This window comes from Orcinus orca, chromosome 15, assembly GCF_937001465.1.
Source record: "Orcinus orca chromosome 15, mOrcOrc1.1, whole genome shotgun sequence".
Lineage (NCBI taxonomy): Eukaryota > Metazoa > Chordata > Mammalia > Artiodactyla > Delphinidae > Orcinus > Orcinus orca.
In genome coordinates, this window is record NC_064573.1 from 64514108 (window position 1) to 64535648 (window position 21541).

The 21541-nt window shown below is 56.6% G+C and overlaps 1 protein-coding gene across 6 annotated transcripts in view; it reads right to left on the reverse strand.

Moving 5' to 3' along the window:
* Positions 1-4115: 4115 nt before the first annotated feature.
* Positions 4116-21541, reverse strand: part of SPECC1L (sperm antigen with calponin homology and coiled-coil domains 1 like) — a 121879-nt gene continuing 104453 nt past the window's right edge. For all 6 annotated transcript variants that reach the window (XM_004276057.4, XM_049698462.1, XM_033439685.2 and 3 more), the window contains 3 exons: positions 8113-8229; positions 7517-7576; positions 4116-6097 (listed from right to left, as the gene is read on the reverse strand). In XM_004276057.4, the coding sequence (XP_004276105.1) occupies positions 6008-6097; positions 7517-7576; positions 8113-8229 (267 nt within the window). In that variant the 3' untranslated portion in view covers positions 4116-6007. The remainder of the gene's footprint in view (positions 6098-7516; positions 7577-8112; positions 8230-21541) is intronic.

Below are 21541 nucleotides of genomic sequence, written 5' to 3' on the forward strand. Positions count from 1 at the left end.
CCAGTGGGAGCAGAGGCTGGAGGGAAGGGCGGGTGGGAAGTGGGAGCCTGCACAGGCACTTGGCCAGCTCCTCCATCCCAGGAGCAGAGCCCAAGGTACCAGCCTCCACTGCCTGGCAGCCTCCCCAGCTTGCTGCCGGCCCCATTCAGCCAGCTTGGATCCCCTGCTCCCCGTTTCCCCTGATGTCCAGTGGGCCCCTGTCTCCAGGCACAGGGAGGCAGAATAGGGCATGCTGGGAGGGGCTGGGACTCCAACATGAGAGAAAAACCTGAGACCTCATGGGAAGAGGCACGTGAGAATGTTCAAATTGGGAACCTCCCGTCCTGATTTCCAACCTCGTCAGCTGCCTTGCCCCCACCCCCCAGTCCAGGCTGTGGTCCAGCCCCAGCTGGCTCTGCCGTCCTCCCCCGCACTCACCTCCACTGAGGGGAATCAAGACCTCGGCTGGGGTTGCCTTGGTTGCCTCACCTGTAAAATGGGACTATCGCCTTCCTGCCCTGCCTCCTCCTTAGCTGTGCCAGTCAGACCATGAGGAACCTGGGGAGGTGCTGTCCCACTGGGGGACCCTCCCCCCAGGCCCTTGGCTTCCCTCCCTTGCTTCTGGGCCATTACATGGGACAAACTCCTACAGCTGGGACAAAACCCTCCTGCCAACATCTGTTGGGCCCGTATTCACTCAAGTCCTCACTCAACAGATATGCAGGGAAGAGCTTGAGAGCCACCTGGGGCCCAGAGAGGACTATGGGGTTCATAGGGCAGAGACCAACACTCAGCCAATACTGGGGTCACTCTTGTCCCCTAGTCCCCAGCATGGGTCCCCATGAAGCTCTCCCCTGCCATTTCCATTCTGGGGCCCAATGGCCGTCCTGCCGAGACCTCCCCAGGTGTGGCCTGCCCCCACACTGGCTACATCCAGTGCCCAGGGGCTGAAGGCTTCATTTCTGTAGCTGGCCCTCAGGGCCAGGGTGCCAAAGCCCTTAGAGTTCACTCGTGGGGCCCAGTGGGAAGCCCCTCCTCGGTGTGGGTGCCCCAGGCCTAGGGTGGTCAGCAGGGCCTGGCTTGGCTCCAGGCCTGGGGCCAGCTCCCTAGGTCCTGGAACCCACATGGCCTTGAAGCAGCATGGTCCCCAGCCTTGCTCTCCAGCAGCCCCTGTTAGAGATGGGAGGGGGTGAGGGGGGGTTGCTCCAATGTTCTTGTGTCATTTGCCAGGTGCCTTTGTCCAGGTCCCCAGTGAAGCCATTGCCCAGAGAGCACATGACAGGAAGCAGGCACATGGGAGGGCTGTTCACGAACTCTGCCTCCCCCATGGAGCGGATGTGCTCCTCCAGGCCCTCCTGGGGAACCCTCTGCTGCCCCACCCCACAGGCCAGCGAGCCCCTTGCCCTTGGCCTTGAGAGTCCTCCTCAGGTGCCAGGCTCCGGGAGCCCTGCAGGCCTGAGGCAGCACCGAGGGTGATGGGCTCAGGGATGCCCTGGCCGGCCCCATCTACTACCTCCGGGCCCTTGGTTTCCCTGCCCAGCCTCAAGACAAGCTGCGAAGGCTGTGGGCACCCACCCTTCCTTCCCTCAAGGCCCGGCTCGGCAGGCGAGGCAGGGGGCCAGCTGGGCTCTCCCGCTCCAGAATTCCGTTCTCAGACTCCCACCCCCAACCTACTCCCGCGGGCTCTTTGTTCCTATCCAGGATGCACCTGGGTGGCCTCTGGCCCGATTGTTTGCTCTGGGGCCAGCTGGGCCAGAGAAAGGCGGCCAGCCCCAGGATGAAGCACCCAGTGGGTGCCGGGGCCAGTGTCCCCGGGAACCACCAGGCCACCCTGAGGTGCTCACCAACTTCTCCTCTAAAGGAGCAGGCACCACACACTTCCTGGGGTTCTGGGATTGAGGAAGTGGGGGGACCTCACGGGACTCCAGTTTATACTCAGACTAAGGCCCCAAAAAAGCAGAATCACATGAGGAAGCTCTCCAGCCGCCCGTAGCCAAGCAGCTGCAGGACCACCCCATCCTCCAGCCCAGTCCTGGGAGGATGCTTCAGCCCACGATGACTTCTGGCGTCACATGGCAACCCTGCTGGGAGCCCTGTGCCTCTGAGCTGACCTGGGTGCATCCCTTGGATATGGAAACTGAGGCCCAGATGGGAGTGGGGCCTTGTCCTGGACAATGGTGGCAGGGACAGCCCCTGGCATGCGAGGCTTGTCACTCACAAACCTAAGAATGGCCCTAAGCCAGGGCCCCAGGCACCCACACAGCAGCAGCTGCCTGAACATGAAAGCCACCCCTCGCCACTCTCCCAGGACCCCTGCCTCAGACCTCCCCGGGTACCTCCCGCCCCACTTCACAGAGAGCCTGGGAGCACGGTCCAAGGGGGACCCTTCCTGGGGTGACCACATTGCAGAGGTGGGAAGAGCCCCAGCCCCTCACAGGTGTTGGTGGCAGACCTGGGTGTCCCTGCTTCCTCCCTGACAGGTGCTGGTAATGGTCCACCCCGTACTCCTACCCAGCCCTTCTGGTTCTGCCACCTAAGATTCCAGACCTTGTGGTGTCTCCCTCCTTGGAACCCTGGATCCCCGCCCACCCCCCCCCCCCCAATAATGCAGACATCACCATCCAAGGGCTCCTGGGGCCTGCCCTTGCCCTGGGCCTGGCACAGCTGGGGTGGCACAGACTGCAGGCCATGTCCAGTCACCCTCTGCCCTTCTCCACAAGTCCCCCAGCTCCTGGCCCTTCCTGCACACCCAGCCTGCTCTCCCAAGTGCTCCCCGCCAAGGGAGCGGGTTGAGCCCAGGGAGCGTGGAGCCCTGTCCTCTGTGCACCCATGCTGCCTCCTGCACCAATGACCAGGGCAGCCCAGCGAAGTCCTGGCCTGCTGGGGCTGGCACTCTGGCCAGCACTTTCCCAGCAACCTGGGGCCTGACGAGAACCCGCCCCTCACCCCGACACAGCACGGGACCTGCAGGCACCAGAGCCCTGATGTCTGTCCCTGTTCCCCCCTAAGGGACCACCTTAGACAAAACCTGGCCAACCCTGGGCCGCAGGAGTGCTGTGCCGTGGGAGGGAAGCCAGGCCTCCCCAAGCCCAAGAGGATGCTCCCCAGTCTGCCCAGCCGCGCCGGAGAGGCTCTGGAGATGGAGTCGGTCTGCTACTGAGGCAGCTGGCACAGCAGGCAGGAGTGTTCTGGGGAGGGACCCCACCCTGTGGGGCAGCAGCTAAGACAGCAGAGCTTCCCCCACTGCCCAGGGTCCCGGGTGGGGTCCCCCACTCCTGCCGCCACATGCAGGGCCCACAGGCCCGTGTCTCAGAGCCTGTGGCCTTGGCTGGACGACCTCCCTGCAGCAGCCAAGGGAGGGAGCTCAGCGTCTTCGGCCCCGGCCACGTAACCCTGGCCACACAGCTGCTGAGTGGGGAGAAGCCGGGCCACCGCTCTGACATACACACCTCCACTCAGCTGGCGGCTCTGGGCCTCCCAGGGAGCGAATCAGTTACCATATGAAACCCTGACCCTGGGGAGGGGGTCGCAGGCCTGGGAGGGGCGCCCAGGTCTGCCAGTGTGAACAGGAGGGGATGCCACGGCCTCTGCACGTGACCTGTGTCATGTGCAACGTGACGAGGTGCAGTGCTGTTCCCGGCTGTGCTCTGTGGAGTCACTGTCATTCCACACAAGATGCCCAGGAAGAAAGGCTTGATTGGTTGGGTGCCTGCGAATGGTATAATTATTGATTTTTTTCTCTATAATTTTATACATTCTCAAAATTATCTCCAAGAAGACACATTTCTAAAAAAACCCAGAAAACCTCAAGGCACTCTCCCCAACCCAGAGCAGCACACGTCTGGGCCACAGGTGGGGGGTGTGGGGGCAGCTCAGGCGGTGCTTCTGGGGCCTGATGCCCGTTACAGAACCTCCGCGGTCACAAGGCCGCCCAGGCCGCATGGCTCACCTGGGCCATCCCACCCCAGATGCAGGCAGATGGCCAAAGCCTCCCCTGCCCCACCCCACTCAGGCCCCCGGTGACATCTCCTGGCCTGTGGGCTCAGGTGCCCTCCCTGCCACAGCCCGTCCCCGGAGGTGGCGAGGGTCCTGTTCACAGCGACCCAGAAAAGCCCAAGCCTGATGTGTCACGACAATTTTAGGACATTCAAGAACATTTAATAGAACAAAAACTTAACAGTATCATCAGTCAGCAGAAGCTTGTGGTCGAGAGAAAACCAACACTGGTCCTTTTGCAGTAAAGCTTGTGCTTAAAGGGAGGAGGCAGGATGTCCTCCTGGAGACTTCGCAGCAACTGCCACTGGACCCAAAGCACCTCACAGCACCACTTCTAGGAACACAGGACCGTCCAGGGTCACCCCTTAAAGCCAACAGTACAAGGATCCTACCAGGAAAAGCGAAATGTCTTGCTTCTGGAACCTTCTCAGCCGTGGATCCATGTGGAAATCGTGGGCGGCTTGGCCACACAGCCTGTTGTCAGAGAGGCAGCTGGGCACCCAGGAAGCCCTCCCTGCAGCCCCCTCTGCCCCGTCACCAACCCCGGGAGCTGAGGCCGGGCAACACCAGCCCATCAGCAGTGGCCACGCTCCTCCAGAGGACACCGGCGACACCCCCCCCACAGGCCCTGCAGCAGGAGCCGCCAGGGACAGCGGTGTGAACTGCAGACCCAGGAAAGTCTCCATTGGCCAAAACAGCCGCCTCACATAATAAATAGGCAAAAATGTGGCCGCAGATCAGGCACACAGGCCACCATAAGGGCAGATGAGAGAAGAACCAAGTGGAGAGACACTGAAAAGCAACAAGTCTCCCCTGACAGTCACTCAGCTGACAGCACAGGTGCCCAGCAGGGCAGCAGATGCGAGGACAGAGCCTGTCAGGGAGGAGGGGTCTCCTGTGTGCTCTGGGCTGGGCGCTGCTCTGCAGCTGAAAACAGGCGTTTCACCAGGAGCCTCCCGGGGGGTGGCAGCCGGTGACCTGGGCCAGCGGGCTGCATGTACAGCCCGTCTCACAGCCGCCCTCTGCCCTGGGCTGTTGACTCGTCCGACCCCTGGTCTTGAACCTCCTGCTCACGCATGGAGCCGCAGCCCCCAGGCTGGCTGGGCGGCCTCCCCAAGCCCCCGCCTTGCATTCTGTGGGGCAATGGCTGCTCTTCCTCCTGCTTATTTGTGTCCTGGAAGTGCAGGTCTCGAAACTGTTTGAACCAACAGCAGCTCCCCGTTCCCAAGAAGGGCTGCTGAGGGTTGTCGTCTGGATGGCGGCGGCAGCCTCCCCTGCAGAGCTAAGGCACTTTCTTCCACCCCAGCCAGGAGGGTCACTTCCGAGCGACTCAGGGACTGAAATCGCACCATCTGGGCCCCTTGACTTGTTCAGCTTTTCCTCCTGTTTCTTGCGACGTTGGTTCTGGCTTTCATCACCTTATGTCCAGATTTTGTGTTTTATCGCTACACTTACCAAAACAATTTAACTTTGGTACCAAGAAAACAAAAGCCATTTCCCCCCAGTATTGCTCATAAGAAAAAAAGAGAACTCCTTAGGAAAGATTCCTTTGTCTGGAACCCTGAGGTTGGTGCTGGGTTTCCGAGCCCCTGGAGCTGGAGATTGGCAGAGCCTGAGGGCGGGGGGCACGGTCCGTATCGCCGGCGAGGATGCCCTGTCACACAGGAGGGGAACAGGGGCCTATAAGGTACCCATTCCCCCCACCCCGCCCCGGTTCTCAGGGGTGAGCAGTTGAGGTGCTGCAGGAAGCTTTCACAACCTAGGGAGCTGCCCGCACACGAATCCCCTTCCCTAGGTTGGACCGTGAGTGAGCCTTTCCTCCCACCCCAGTGCTAATGGTTCCCCAATCTCTCCAGCAGGTCAGCGTGTGCGCGGGGCCCTGGCCGCGGAGGCCAGGTGGAAGAGCCTGGCCCAAGCGCGGGCCACACAGGCCGAGTCCCCTGCCCGCCGGGGGTGGGGCTCACACGCTGCGGGGCGGCCAGGGGCAGAGTGTAGGGAGCTGCGTTCGGGGTGACCGTGGGGCCTCAGGTGCTCAGGTCTCAAAGTACTTGTAGATGGCCGTCACGTAGAGCATCACGTTCTGCCAGTCCGGCCGCTCGGTCCCGACCATCTCGTTAATGTCCTGACAGAGGAGAAGAGGCTAGTTAGAGCCCGGGTTGCCTCCCAGCCACAGCACCAAGGGCTCTGGGGGTGGGGGCCTCCCTCATGGGACTTTTGTCCGAGTCTCACTGCACAGGTCAGCAGCCTAGTACCCAGGAAACTCCTCGCCCGGGGCGTAGGCAATGTCCAAGCCTCCCGCCCTGCCCAGGGCTGCCCCTCAAGGCTGGAAGGGGCTGGTCTCCTCTGGGGGAGGGGGAGTTGGGCCGTCCTCCCCACCTGCCTCTCCTCGCTAACCCCTCCGGCGTCACCTCTGAGTGTCCTTCCCACCAGGCACTGCCTGCCCCACGGTGGGCGACCCCCTGAAGCCCTGGAAGCCACAGTTCTCTGTGTCCTGTGTGGCCCCCGTGGTTGGGGAGACATCAGCTGATGCTGCTGGGAAGCGGGCGGGGGACCCTGGGCTCTGAGACGTGCCCGGGAGGCCCCCAAGAAAGACCCGCTGTCCTTGCAGGGCACTGCTCCCAGGGGTCCCATGGGTGCGAGACACAAATGAGGACCAGAGTCAATGGGATGGGGAGAAAGAACACATGTATGTTCAGTGTAAGAATCTCAATGGAAAGTTTTTAGGCTGGGGAACTGCCTGCTTATATATCAGCATTTACACATGGTGTAAAACATCCAGGTAATGAGAAATATTTCAACTGTAATTTCTCTCTCTATATATATATGATTGAATAGAAGCCACTCAGAAACACGTATTTCTGTGAACTCAGAAGACATATTTATGGAACTCTACACAAACACTCCTGCAGGGTAAAGATGAGTGCAAATATGTCTTCAAAGCTATCGGCTGTCACAAGGCAGGGTGATGGGTACCCTCAGGGTGGGAGGTGGCACTGGGGGTTCCTGACCTGGCCCTGTGGGGTCCTTCACTCTGTGGACCCCCGAGCTGTGCAACACCCCTGTCACGTTAATTTCATCAGCATCTCTGGGTGTGGAAGTCTCTGGCTTTGCATTTGGACGAGGTATTTTCTCCCTGGAAGTCAGACTTGGTGACGAGGCAGGAGCCCCCACGGAAACACGTCTGTCCTGAGCTACTGTAGCCCAGAGCACAGCCCTGACCCCAGGGCTCCTCCGCCTCTCTTCCCGCCCTTGAGAAGCGCTCTGGGGCCTTGCCCTGCCCTCCCCTGCCTCTACTTTGACACCCGAGGCAGATCTGCTGGAATGTGCTTTTGACAGCGAAACGTGACCACCCCCCACTCAGGGCGCTTCCTTGGGACACTTGACGGGAGGCATAAAGAGCGCCGGGCAGGGGACCATCTGCACCCCACCCGCAGGATGTCCTTGCGGCTGGTGCAGGGCCCGCCGGGGCCCCAGTCCCCACCCAGAAGCCTCCTGGTCACCAGGCCTCCCAGGGGTCTCTCCTCAGGGGACGGGGGCTCACCAGTGTGGACTTGATGCCGACACTCTCGGCAGCCTGGAAGGCCAGGGTGAAATTCCTCCGCTGGAAAAGAAACCGTGTGACAGGTGCATGAGCAGGGCCGGGGAGGGCAGCCTGACCAGCCCGGTCCACACCCATACCCGACGCCCCGCCCCTCTGGTGACAAGCTGCGGAGTGACACCCACACACTTGTTCTTTCCTCTCCGCACAGGAGGGTCACTTTTCACACATCAGCTCTGAGCTGCCCAGCACCCCCAAAGCTAATAAGCAACACCTGTGAAATTGTTTCCTCCCCGTGGGGGTTTTCAAAGGTCATCTGAAGGGCAGGAGGGGCCAATGGGGGTGCACACTAGAGGGCTTGGGCCTGGGTCCTCTCCCAGTGCCCGTCTGGGCAGGGCTGCACCGTGAGCCGGTCGTGGCTGGACATGGGGAAGCTGGCCTGGCGTGGGTGACGCTGCCCAGACCACTCTCCTCAAGAAGCCCTGACCCTCAATGTCGTTCCCAGAGAGGCCACCGGGGTGTGCGAGGAGCCAGCAGCTTGCCCCCCGCACCGCCACGGAGGGCTCTCTCCCCTCGCCGCCTGCCCTCCATGGCCTCACCTTATCCTGACTGTTGAGCTCCTGGTAGGGAATGTGGGCGGGCAGGTACGTGTGCAGGAGAGCACAGAAGGCCAGCCCGTCGTTCCAGCTGCTGCTAAAGTTGGTGATGTCGATATTCTGCAGGAAAAGAAAGAAAACATGTGAGCAACACACACTGCGGGCTTCTCAGGAGATGGCCGAGGGGGGCGGAGGCCCCCAGGCCCAGCAGGCTGAGCTTCTGCAGGAAGCATGGCAGGATGGGGGGCTGGGGGCCGAGCCCAGGACCAGCTGGTGCCCGTGACCGGCCCCCACCCTGCACACCAGATCGCTGCAACCACAGCAGCAGAAATTTGAGCCACCCAAACCCTGGCCTGAGAGGACACAGCCCTGGGGGCCAGGGGCTCCGCCTCCGGGGCACCGGGGAGCAGCAGCGCTGTTAGGAAGAGCTGTGGTCCAGCCTCCTCCCCATCATTTACAGGACATCACAACCCCTGCACTCTGAGGACCAGCCACCAGCCTGCACTCGGCGCCAATGACCGGGGGGTGGGGGGTGGGGGGGTGCGTGGGGCTCCCACAGTGCATCTCCGAGAACCACCTCGACTCTTTGAAGGGGCACCTACTCCATATTCAAATTAAATTGTTCACAACTACAGAAGAAACACGTCATTCAGAGTATTTTATTATATGATAAAGCAATTCAGCTAGAAAGTAGCCTTTACCTTTATTTGCAAGAACCCTTTTGAAGCTGAAACTCCACAATGAAATTTGGAAATTCACACGCTTTATGAAAATGCCACAAACTGAAAAAGAGAGCACCCCAACCCCCAGCACCTCCTGCTTCATGTCTTACTACTGTTTCATGCAGCCTTCAAATGCATGAGTCCGCTTCCTGGGTGACTGTGCTCGAGGCGGCAGTCCTCACTCCCCGGGAGCAGCGGCCAAAGAACAACAACGCTATTCACCTCTGTAGGGAGTGTTCTACAAAGTCTGCCGGCCCGACCCCCTTACAGGCCCGACCCCCTTACAAACCGTTAGGTCCTGACACCAAGTAGGGCCCAGGGACAAAGGGCGGGTGGGGAGGGTGGGGCTCTCCTGACAAAAGCAGCAGGTAGTGTGGAAACAAACTCTGTCACCAAAAGGAAGCGTCCAGCCCTGACTGCAGGCACCCAGGACGCTGCCCTCTGGGGACTGCTCAACCATGACCCTCTGAAGGGCAGCAGCTCTGGGGGCAGTGATCCCAGAGGTCACTCCCTCAGTGGCCGCCAATCCGGCCTGGAGGACTTGTCCATAAACTGTGGTGAGGAAAGTGATCAGGTTAAGGTGCAAAGGGGCGCAAATCTGCTGACAGCCCCAGGGAAAGGCGGTGGTAAGGTGTGGTGGCCGTGGGCCATCTGACGCAGCCATCTAAGGGCAGTGCCAGCCACTCAGTGACATCACTGCCCCCCTAAGATGAGGCCTGGGCAGCCCCTGCCTCACTGGTCCCCACACTTGTGACCATGAAGACACTGCCCCGACAGGCTGGCTGCCCTCACAGGCCTCTGCTCCGCAACAACCACAGTTATGGCCATGGCCAACCTGTCCCTTTGATGTCATCGGGATCTCAGGAAGCAGCCAGCAGGGGCGCTTCAGCCCCACCTGGGACTAAGCTAGGACCAGGGAAGGAAGTCACCTGTCCAAGGTGTGGGGCTGGTGGGTGGGAGGACAGGGCTGGGAACCCTGGCCCCCAGCATCCTCCGGGCCGTGTCTCACTTTAATTCTCATAAACCCCAGAAGCGTTTTTCCATGAGGCTCAGGTCACAGATGATTCCTGTGGGATTATTCCTCCCAGTCGTCAGGGCCAAACGCCCTGACAAAAGAGCCAGGACACTGGTCGCCATCGCATGGGCAGCAGGGAATGAGCTTCTTCACAACGTGTCCCAGCTCTGCACGGGGCTGAGTGTAGCTTACAGCAGCCAGAGGCTCCGACCCCTGCCCGTGGGTCACATGCACGCCTGGAGGAAAACAAATCTCTACTTCCTGCCGCTAGGCCTGATGTGGCGGAGCCTACGTGCCTGGCCTCACCGGCCTGAGGCAAAGGCCCCAGCACCAGAGAAAGCAGCTGTGCCCCAGCTCCCAGCTGTGGGAACCCGGCCATCCAGCTTCCTCCAAACAGACCAGACCCCCAGCCTGGACCCCGCAGTCAGAGCAGCACCTCGTGAATGAGGCACCCCGAGGAGACAGTGGGCCTGGGGCCCCAGGGCAACGACGACCAATTTCTAAATCAAAACAACCGAAACCCAGACCACTGCCCTGCCCCCTGCGAGATGGAGGGGGCCCGGCCAGTGTGGCCCCGGCCCATCCAAAGACGCTGGAGAAGCAGACAGGCCCTGACACAGGGGTGGGCGGGGAGGTGGGGAGGCCTGCACGCTCTGCTCGCATCTCACCATCTACTTCAGGGTTTTTCATGTTCGGGGCTGAAAAATCAAACTATTGATTTGAAATCAAACTATTGATACTATGAAATAACACAGACAGAACACAGAAGAGCATGGAGACAGCAAGGCTGTCTCCAAAGCTGAAAAGCACAGGGAAGCTGGGACGTTCCCAGCCTCCTGTCTGTGCTCTGGGCCCCACAGCTGTCACAGCGTATTAATAAAAGGACAGGATCCATAGAAAGAAATAAATGCGCGGAAAGGTACAAAAACTGTATGAAATTGCCAGAGGAATGGCCGTTCCCACGGGAGCCACCCCCTCCCACTACCGGCTGTGCCCAAGCAGGGACCACAGGGAGCTCCAGGCCCCCGAGGTGAGCAGTGGGCCGGGGACCCGGGCCCCACCCCACCCGGTTTCCTGAAGAAGAGCGCAGATAACAAGCTCTCATAAAATCATTCAACACCCAAGGCCGGAGGGATGGCGACGCTATGACCGCTCATCGCAAAGCAACTCAAATGCCACAGGGACGTGCACGGACCGTCTCTGCAGGCCTGTGAGGACACCAGAGCCGCAGCCCTCCAGGGTGGTGCAGGAGACCTTGGCCTTGGAGGGAGCCAGAGTGCTGACCCCCAGCGAGACACCCTCAGGCCTGCAGGCAAGGGCCTGGGTATGAGTCGTCTGGGGCTGAGCTGGGAGCAGGGGACAACAGGGTGGCGAGCAGGGAGGGGAAGTGAGGGCTACAGAGGCTCCGGAAAAAAGCAAACTGGACTTGGGGACTGACTGGCCGTGAGGAAGGAGAGAGCCCGCAGTCTGTGCCGGCAGAACTGGACAGCAGGGTCCTCCAGTGACGCACGGCTCACTGCGGGGAGGTACTCCCGACAATTACGCCTGTGGCACCCAGGGAGGTGCCTGGTGCTGACACGAGGGTCTGCAGCTGGGGACGCAGTGTAGGGGGGGCACCGGCGGTGGCCGGAGCGGACAGTGCGCAGGAGGGAGGCCTCAGACCAAGCCCCTCAGTATAAGGGCCAGGCAGAGGAGAACCGCCTTCAACGGGACACAGGGGAAGGCCCGACAGGCGGGACAAACCAGAAGCCAAAGGAAGAAGCGTCAGAACTGGGAGGGGTCAACAGCATCAGTGCTGCCAGAAAGCCCGCTGAACAAGGCAGCACTCAGGGTGCCACTGGTCCCAGTGAGCAGGTCGCCAGAGGAGTCCCACAAACCACAGCACAGGGCACGTCATCTGCACAGCCTCGCAGCTCTCACACACAGACTTCGTCACGTATTTCCTTCACAAAGTTGTCCAGAAATGGAATTTCTGTTTTCAGAAAGTGGTACTTCCAGTGAAGAGGAAGGTCCTTGACTATGAGACCCGTCTTCCAGTGCGTTTCTCTCTGAAGCAGCTGCAGGGTCAAGGACCTTCCGCCCTACGGGCCCTGACACCGCAGCTCTGCAGGTGGCCAGCTGACCCCTTTACAAAAAATAATACTCATAGAGCCAAAAATGGTGCTTTTTGAGGGGAACATGCACACTAACGGGAGGACTTTCTTCGCACTATTCACAGGCAATGCCAAGCTCTCTAAGAATGAAACAGTTTTCTTTTAAAATAGAGACACATAGTAATTATAATACAAGTTGCTAATTAATGAATTCAGATTTTGCATTTAGCTTTCAGGTGTCTTCAGGGCTCTCCTACTGCACAAGATAAGTATAAGTTTGGACAAAAACAAGAGGGTTACGGGAGTTCAAAAAAGCCTTGAGGGACTTCCCTGGTGGCGCAGTGGTTAAGAATCCACCTCCCAACGTAGGGGACACGGGTTCGAGCCCTGGTCCATAAAGATCCCACATGCCGCGGAGCAACTAAGCCTGTGCGCTACAACTACTGAGCCTGTGCTCTAGAGCCCACGAGCCACAACTACTGAGCCCACGTGCCTAGGATCTGTGCTCCACAATAAAGAGAAGCCACCACAATGAGAAGCCTGCTCACTGCAACAAAGAGTAGCCCCCTCTCGCCGCAACTAGAGAAAGCCCGTGCACAGCAACAAAGACCCAACGCAGCCAAATAAATAAATAAATTTATATTAAAAAAAAGCTTTGAGCACAGACTCAAATGAGGTGCTTCACCCCATTTTCCTTCCATCCAGGAAGGGCCGACGGTGATCTGTAGGCAGATGGCTGTGGCCTGTGTGCAGGGCCCTCAGCTGCCCTCTTCATCTCACCAGAGCTCAGACTCCCCTGGCCCCCGCTGCCCTTGGCGGGCAGCTCCCCGAGCTGGGACATGTGCCCTCCCTGCTCCTGCGCCCTTAGATGCGGCCTGCCCCCACCTGTGGCAGCAGGTGAGTCCCACCTCTGTGCATCGAGGGTTGAGGGCTGGAGTTACACAAATCGCCACAAAAAAAGATTAAGAATAGGTCATAAAACATCTTAAAATGTTTTAATGTGTCTGATTAAGGGCCATAAAATGCACCCCAAATACCACATAGTTGTTAAGGTTCTGATCTATTTAAGGAAATGCCATTTTGGGGGCACAAGGCAAAGGGCCAAAACCCATGATTAATCTCTGCAACACTCATGGCAGCACTTCCTCCGCCGTCTCAGCCGCCGTGGTGGGATCCCCCCGTGACCGTGACCATGACCGAGTACACCGCCTGCCTTTGGGAGGCAGGACAGAGCCACAGACAAACCCTGTCCACGGGGCCTCGAGGCCTCAGCCCTGGGCCGAGGGACAGGGTTTGGAGGGTGTTAGGGAATCTGGGTGAGGAGGGTGGGGGGTGCAGTGCCTAGAAGAGAGGGAAAAGCCACCAGGAGGCGGGTTTTAGCACTCCGGGAGCTACTGTTAGCGGGAGGCCCCAGAGGCCCCGGGAGGAACACGCAGCAGCCTGCTGGTGCTGGGGTGCCTGCGCTGGCTGCACATCTGAGGTGCTGCCTGGGGCCTCCATGCTGTCTCCTGTTTGAAGTTGAGCCAGGCTCTGCTCCAGGTCAGGGGAGGGGAGAGGAGAGGAGGGGGGAGGTGGCAGGGGTCTGGGGAGTCTGAGGCCCGCTCGTCACAATGTCCATGTCGGGACGTGTGTAAAGTGGGAGGAAGGAAGGAAAGACGCCAGGGCAGGCAGCCCAGGGGGCCAGCGACCCCGGAGACAGGCCTGCATCTTGTGCCCTGTGGGGGAAGGGGTTCCAATAAAGGCCTCAGAATCACGGGCAAAACCTTTTCAAGGTGACACCTCTCAGCCATCCGCCGGAGAGGCTGATCCGGCCGGTCTGGGCACCATTCTCCGTAAAGTTCCCCAGATGCCCTGAGTGTGCAGCCAGGAGGCAGGACCACCGACCCGATGACCAAAGGCAGCTGGAAACATGGACGGGACATTCCAGCATGAGGCCTGGCCGGGCCAGCTGGACCTCGCTCAGGACCCTGTGCGCTGGGGAACCAGGCCAGGATCAAGCACTGGACGGAACCTTCCTGACCAGACTCGACATAAGGCAACCAAACAGCCGATGGAGGAGCCTGTCTGAAAAGAGGAATTCCTGGGACAGATGGAGCGAGACCAGCACTGTTGGGCGACCGCAATCAGCAGCGGTAGCGAGCCGGCCTCCCTCCCCTCTACCTGGTCTGTCTACAGACAGACAATGACAGACAAACCCAAAGGCCCAAATATGAAAATGGGCAGAGGATCTGAACAGACATTTCTCCAAAGTCGACGGACAATGGCCAGCAGCACAAGAGAAGATGCTCAAGGCTGTTGGTCACCAGGGAATTGCAAATCAGAACGAGGCTGAGCCACCACCTCAGGCCGCCAGGATGCACAGTACTTGGAAAACTGGAAACAACAGACGCTGGTGAGGATGTGGAGAAACCAGAGGCCCTGTACTTGCTGCTGGGAACGTAAGACAGCGCAGCTGCTGCGGAGCAATGTGACGATTCCTGGTCACTTACACGTAGAATCACTATGCGCCCCAGTGAGGCCACTCCTTGGGGACAAACCAAGAAGACCTGAAGATGGCGTGGACACAAATCCCCCACACGAGTGTCCACAGCAGCACAGAAGTCCAAAGGTGAAAGCAACACAAACGTCTACCAACCGGAAAATGGATAAACAAAACGGGGAGCATCCCCACGATGGGGCGTTTTCGAGCCACAGAAAGGAACGATACATGGTACAAAGTGGATGAATCTGGAAACGTTACGCTGAGTGAAAGTGAGACACAAAGCCCACAGATTACATGACTCCATTTATATGAAACACCCAAAATAGTGAAATCCAGAGACAGAAAGCAGATGTGTGGCTGTCAGGGGCTGGGGCCGGGAAACAGTTCCAGATGAGAAGTTCTGGAACTAGAAGGTGCTGACGGACACACAACAATGTGAATGTACTTAATGCCACTCAACTGTAGACGTAAAAATGGCTAAGATGGTACGTTTTATATTATGTGTATTTTACTACAATTTAAAAAATTGTCTGATGTTCAGAAGTAGCTTATGCTCAGTAAGTCTGTACACCAGGTAGGCCTCAAAAGCAACTAACTTACCCACAAGTGTTTACTGAAGAAGTTACGGCTCACAGGCAATGACTCACGAGTGCATTTTATGGGAATTTACTATGGCCCTGGCCCTGCTCTAAAATTTTTTAATTTCTTAAAAACAAACAGTTAAAGGTAGAAGCAGGGTATCAGTCTGCTTCCTTTACCACCAGGATACACCAAGCACTCTGCCAACTCAAAAGGGACCTGACCCACCGCCCACCCTGGGGATGGCTGTCCAGTGTCCTGGGAGGGAAGGGGCCGCACTGACCTGCAGTGACGCTGCCTGATGTGCTCAGGGTGCGAGCACACATCCAGGAAGCAGCTCTAACTACGCTGAAGCTCCACAGAGTCCAACGTAGAACCATGCACCACAGGCTTAATGTGCTGTAATAACTCTTTTTAGTCAAATGAACTTATTTTGAGGGGACACTTCATGTCACCCTAAGGGACCGGATTGATGTCCCCATATTTCCCATAAACCCCTCCCAAAGGAAACTTTTTGTGTTGGAGCACACAGGACCCATGAGGTCTGCTGTCTGAAAATTCAGGAAACAGCCACCAGGCAGGGATGGTTGGCAAGAGTCCCTGGTGAGGTCAGTTAAGTCACGAGCACAGGGCAAGTCTGAGCAGTTTTATTAGCAGCGTAGGAACTAACTCTTTTCTAGACTGCGTCTAGCTCTGACAGGGTTATTACTCACTAAAATGCAATTTCAACCGAAGGAGACACAGTACTCCCAGCTGTACCTTTCCTGTGTGTGCTCCGGGGGGCGTGGGCATAGAGGGAGAAGGGTGGCTGGTCCCAGCCCCAGCAGCCCAGGGAAGTGTTTGAGGAGGAGAAGGAGCACTCCTGAACTTCCCAGGACGGCCTCTTTCAGGGTATTCTTGGGACAGAGGTCACCAATCTTGTACTCAGGCTCTGAAACATGGATGCAGTGCACTCTGGGTGCTGCAGCCTTGAGGGCTGCCCAGCATGAGCAGCTCCGACTCGTGGGAGCCGCTGTTCAAATGCCTTCTCCGAGGAAGGGCCCTCAGTCTAGCTGGAGCTCCTGGGGCAGCTCTCAAGGCTCACTCTCCCCTGGCTTATGTCTCAGTTGATGCCTTCTACCGAGCTGAAGGCTCCCTCTCTGCAGAGTAGGAGGCATCGTGGGTTTAGGGTCCCAGGGACCTGGGGCCACTCCTTACAAGCTACAGGGCTGTGGGCACACAGTTTAACTTGGAGGAGTCTCAACTTTCTCATACACAAAATGGGGAAAAGACCCAATTACGAGGATTTAATAAAGTGCCGGCTAGCGCTCGCAGGTCTCGCTCGGCCCCTCATCCGGCCTCCTGAGGCAGTGCTGACCGCCTTCCGTGACACAGACGGGCGCGGGCCAGGGAGGCCCCACTGGGTCCGAGTCCCTCTCCTCTAGTCAACACCCAGCCCCTGGGGACCCCTATTTGGGCCGGACATGAAAACTGACGGCTCCATGAGCGGCCCGTCTCTGTCGTGGGACCACAGCACCTACGGCCCGAACAGCACCAAGCAACGGTTTTCCGCTTAGGCTGCAGCTCCGCGAGCGGCTGTTCTCCACCAAGCACCGAGCAGAACCCTGGGCTGCTCGCAAGGCCCTCCGCAGAGGCTGCTCCAGAGCTGGCTTAAGAGCAGTCTGAAGGGAGGGACAGAAAATCCAGGAAAAAAGGCCTGAGGATCTGAAAGCTTCAGTGTAGCAATGGGCTTTAAAAAAAAAGTTTCAGCTTCTAAACATGAGGGCTGCTGAAAGTAAGACAACACTTTATAAAGCATAAAGGACAGACACAGAGTGCACCTAGACTCGTTCAAACACCTTACACTTGAAAAATATAATTCATGCAGAAAAGGAAACTACCACACAGAGACTGCAGCACAGTATTAATCCATCAGAGCAAAGGCGTGGACACAGCCCTGCTGGGACCCCGGCAGGGAGGATGCTCATGGGGACGCACAGCCACCCTCCCAGCCCTCAGAACACCTTCGGAGGCGCTGAGACAGAAGGAGAGCCTAGCCTGGGAGGACCACGGACAAGTCTTCCCGTTTCTGAAATCGCAGGGAACGCGTCTGTCTGACCCAGGACACCAGGACGCCCAGGGGCCAGGCAGCCCGCACGTGAAGGGGCCGTGAGGGGAGGAAATGATCCCAGGACAGAGCCGCTCAACACAGCACGCTCACCTCAAGAAGAACTCACTTCACTGCCTCCAGCAGGAACTGCTGCTTTCAAATCTGTCAGTGGATTTGTTTCTACACCTACCAGGTACCGTTCTGGCAGAGGGAAAATGGCAAAACATCTAAAATAGGGAACACAGACAGCTGTGGCACCACCCTCTTGTACTTCTCTCCAAAGCCCCAGCTCGATGGTTTACTTACCTGCCCTTGAGGGCAACAAGCAGAGGGAAGTGGGAAAACGCTTCTCTCTGGACCCTGTGGTGGAGAGTGACTCCCCCTTGTCCGTCCTGCTGGGGCCCTGTGCGTAGCGCTGGGCTCCTGAACTCCCGGCTCCTTACTTTTCTGGTTTTCTTTTGCATACAAGTTGGTTTCTTGGTATAAAACATGTTAGGATGCAGTCAGAGAGAGAGAGAGTTGAGGGCCATGAGGAGGGATACGGTGTCAGTAGAAGTCTGAAGGTCGCTCACACCTGGAGCCTTCGTGGCACAGTAGTGCACGCTTGTGATCACAAGTCTGAGTCATACAAAAGGCGGTCTTATGCCTAGGAAAAGGCGTAATTTTAAAAGGCCTGGAAATATTATGTTTCAAAAATAATGTTGGAAGTTCCTTGAGGGCAAAGGTCATGCTCTAGATGGCATTACATCCCTCCTTGTATTCAATGACCTTGTGATGGACACTTCACCAAGAAGGTACATGAATGTATCACAAACAAGCACATGGAAAGACACCCAACACCATTAGTTCACAGGCACCTGCAAAACCAAAACCAAAACCATACACCTACGAGAGGACAGAGGCCGACCGTGCCCAGTCACGGCCAGGACAGGAAGGAATGAGGGCCCTTGTGCACGTGGGGGAGCGGAGGGGGTGCAGCCACTTGGGAAGACAATCTGGCAGCTTTTTAAAGAGTTAAACCTATACTGACCGCATGATCCAGCCAACCACTTTCAGATGCCTCTACAAACGCCTGCACCAAATGTTCACGGGAGCTTTCCTCACAACAAGCAACAACTGGAACCAGACAAATGTCCACCAACAGCCAAATGGATAACAAATTATGACATATTCATAAAACGGACTACTCTTCAGGAATAAAAGGAAATGAATTATTGATATATACAACAATATAAATGAATCTCAAAATAATTATGCTCAGTGAGAGAAGCCAGACCCCTCCCCAAATTGCACACACTATGATTCCATTTATACAAAATTAGAAAAAATGCAAACCCTGCAGGGACAGCAGATGAGTGGTTGCCTAGGGACAGTGGCGGGGGTGGGGCAGGACGACCGGCATGCAAAGGTGCCTGAAGAGGCTTCCGAGGAGGTGGACATGCTCATCTCACGTGGGGACGGTTTCACAGGTGTGTTTCATCAAGTTGTAAAATGTAAATATGTGCAGCAGTAGTGTCCATTTTGTACTGTACAGAAACTCCAAACCACTGTGTTATGCATCACAGTGCTGTGGGTCTACTATACTTCAAAAATGAACAAACACACAAACACACAAAAAAGCAGATCAGATCTGTGGTCACCAGAGGTAAGGGTGGGGGAGGGGGAATTGGAGGGTACAAACTTCCAGTTTCAAGATAAATAAATACTAGGGACGGAACATAAACATGATAAATAGAATTAATATTGCCGTATGTTAAACATGAAAGTTGAGAGAGTGAGTCCTAAGAGTTCTCAACACAAAAATATTTTTCTTTTTTATGTCTATACAAGATGATGGATGTTCACTAAATTTATTGTGGTCATCGTTTCATGATGTATGTAAGTCAAATCATTATGCTCAGGCTTCCCTGGTGGCGTAGTGGTTGAGTCCGCCTGCCGATGCAGGGGACATGCGTTCGATCCCCGGTCCAGGAAGATCCCACATGCCGCGCAGCGGCTGGGCCCGTGAGCCATGGCCGCTGAGCCTGCACGTCCGGAGCCTGTGCTCCGCAACGGGAGAGGCCACAACAGTGAGAGGCCCGCGTACCGCAGGAAAAAAAAAAATCATTATGCTCTACAACTTAAATCTATACAGTGCTGTATGTCAATTCTACCTCAATAAAACTGGAAGAAAAAATATATGTAGTAATAACATATATCAATTCTACCTCAATACATTTGTTTAAAAAAAAAGGGCATCCCAAAGCCACAAACACATTCAGATTTAGGTACTACACAGGCTCTCTCAGTTTTTAATCTTTTCCTCTTATTCCTGGTGTTTTGGAGTTTTTGTTTTTGTTTTTGTTTTTTGCGGTACGCGGGCCTCACACTGTTGTGGCCTCTCCTGTTGTGGAGCACAGGCTCCGGACACGCAGGCTCAGCGGCCGTGGCTCACGGGCCCAGCCGCTCCGTGGCATGTGGGATCTTCCTGGACCGGGGCACGAACCCGTGTCCCCTGCATCGGCAGGCGGACTCTCAACCACTGCGCCACCAGGGAAGCCCTGTTTTGGAGTTTTATAACTGAATGCAGTGCAGGGTTAAACCATGGCAGAACCTGCCCCAGGCCAGCGACTTACGGGAGGTGCTGTCTGCTGGACACCCAGGGTGGGCTCCAGTGAACCCCAGGGCACCTCTGCTTGCACAGCAGGAATCCTTCACCTCTTCACCGACTGTCACTGCTCCACCCAGGCTGCCTCTCACCTGTGAGCCAGTGTTTTTAAAAATCATTACCAGGTTCTGCCAGGTTCATGTCACATTATTAGCGTCTCTACTTCCTTAAATAAGACAAAGCCATCTCTGTGGCAGCCTGGACTCTTGAGAAACAGCCCGATGGTATTTCTCCCCTGCATCCTCTTCAAAGCCTCACTGCCCATCAGGAGGTGGGGTCTACTTCCCTCCCCTGGAGCCAGGCAGGCCTCTGCCCCCAGGTCATGAAAGGCGAGGGGCCGTTACCTGTCCCTCTCTTGGGACATTTGCCCTTGGATCGCGGCCAGCACGCTGTGAGGAAGCCCTGGCCACAGGGAGAGGCTGCATGGAGGCTTCCGGTCACAGCCCCAGTGAAAGTCTCAACCACCAGAGGCGTGAGGGCGGGAGCCTGCGATGGAGCAGAGGTAAACTGCGCCTACTGTGCCCTATCCACCGTACCTGTATGAGCCAAGTCAACGCCATGCTTACTGTAAGTCACCCACTCTTGGCGTGGTGCCTGTTACATAGCAGGAGATTACAGACCAGCCTACTTTCTCCTGGGTCTGAAGAGCCCAACTGGAAAGGAAACCAGGTTCTCTTTCCTCTGCCCTACAGAATCTAATGGTTAATTACCCTTTCCATAGTTATATGTGTACCATGAGGCAGCAATGGAGCATCTTCTCAAATAATCTGCTTCTACAAATGAAGAGGTACCCTAAATTTCCCGAATGACCTCAGGCTAAACTCATTTGTGAAAACCCAGAGCATCATGTACGTAATGAAGTTAACCCGTCAAATCTCAACTCCTCTGTGGACTTCACATCGTTATGCTGGCACCCCATCCAAAGTCAATGAAGCACAAGAAGAAAAAAAAGGCTTCTCACGATGTAAGCGAGTAAGGACTATGCATGCTACCAGAGATGATACATAAAGATTACGTGACCCAGACAATTTAGTGATTCTGCTTTTAGCAAAATAATTAAGCAGCTCTTGAAAATGTTACTTTCCTGATTTATCTTCTATTTCTTAGCATTACTCATAAAATAAAAAGACCTACTTACTGGAAACTTACTGGAGTCTGGGGCACTGCTGGGGAAGCAGGACAGCTTGGTAGGAAGAGTCTGGGGCTGGGTGTCAGGAGACCCTGCAGCGAGAGCTCAGGCTGCAAGCACCCCGCTGGCTTGCAGCTTCCTCCCTATGGAATGGAAGCCCCATCTTCACGATTTCTAGGGGCCGTCTCATGTCTGACTTTCTCCAACTTCTGAGGATGGAATTTTGGATGCTGATTCCGATGAAGCACTTCAAACTTTATCTAAGCAAATGCACTCCTGAGACAAGTATCTTAAAGCTAACTAAGAGCACTGGTGACCAAACCGTCGACCACACACAGCAGGCTTCTCTGTGTCCTCATGGGAGTTACACGGGAAGAAGGAAGGGCAGAGGAGCAGGACCCCGAGTCACGGAGTCTGTGACTCCGCGGAAACTGTGGAAACTCCGTGGACCCCTCCCACCTCTGCACTTGCACAAGCCCATCCTGTTGGTGAGGTCACAGCAGGCATATCTGAGAGTCTGCTGCTTCTGTGTACTGACCACGGCTCCGCCCGGCAGCTGGAAGGTCAGCTCTACTGAACATCTTCCTGAATGTATGGACCCCGAATGTGGCTCTGAAAGACGCTCCCAATCAGAAAGACGAGAATCAGTGTTTAAAACCAGCGCCGTGTGCGATTT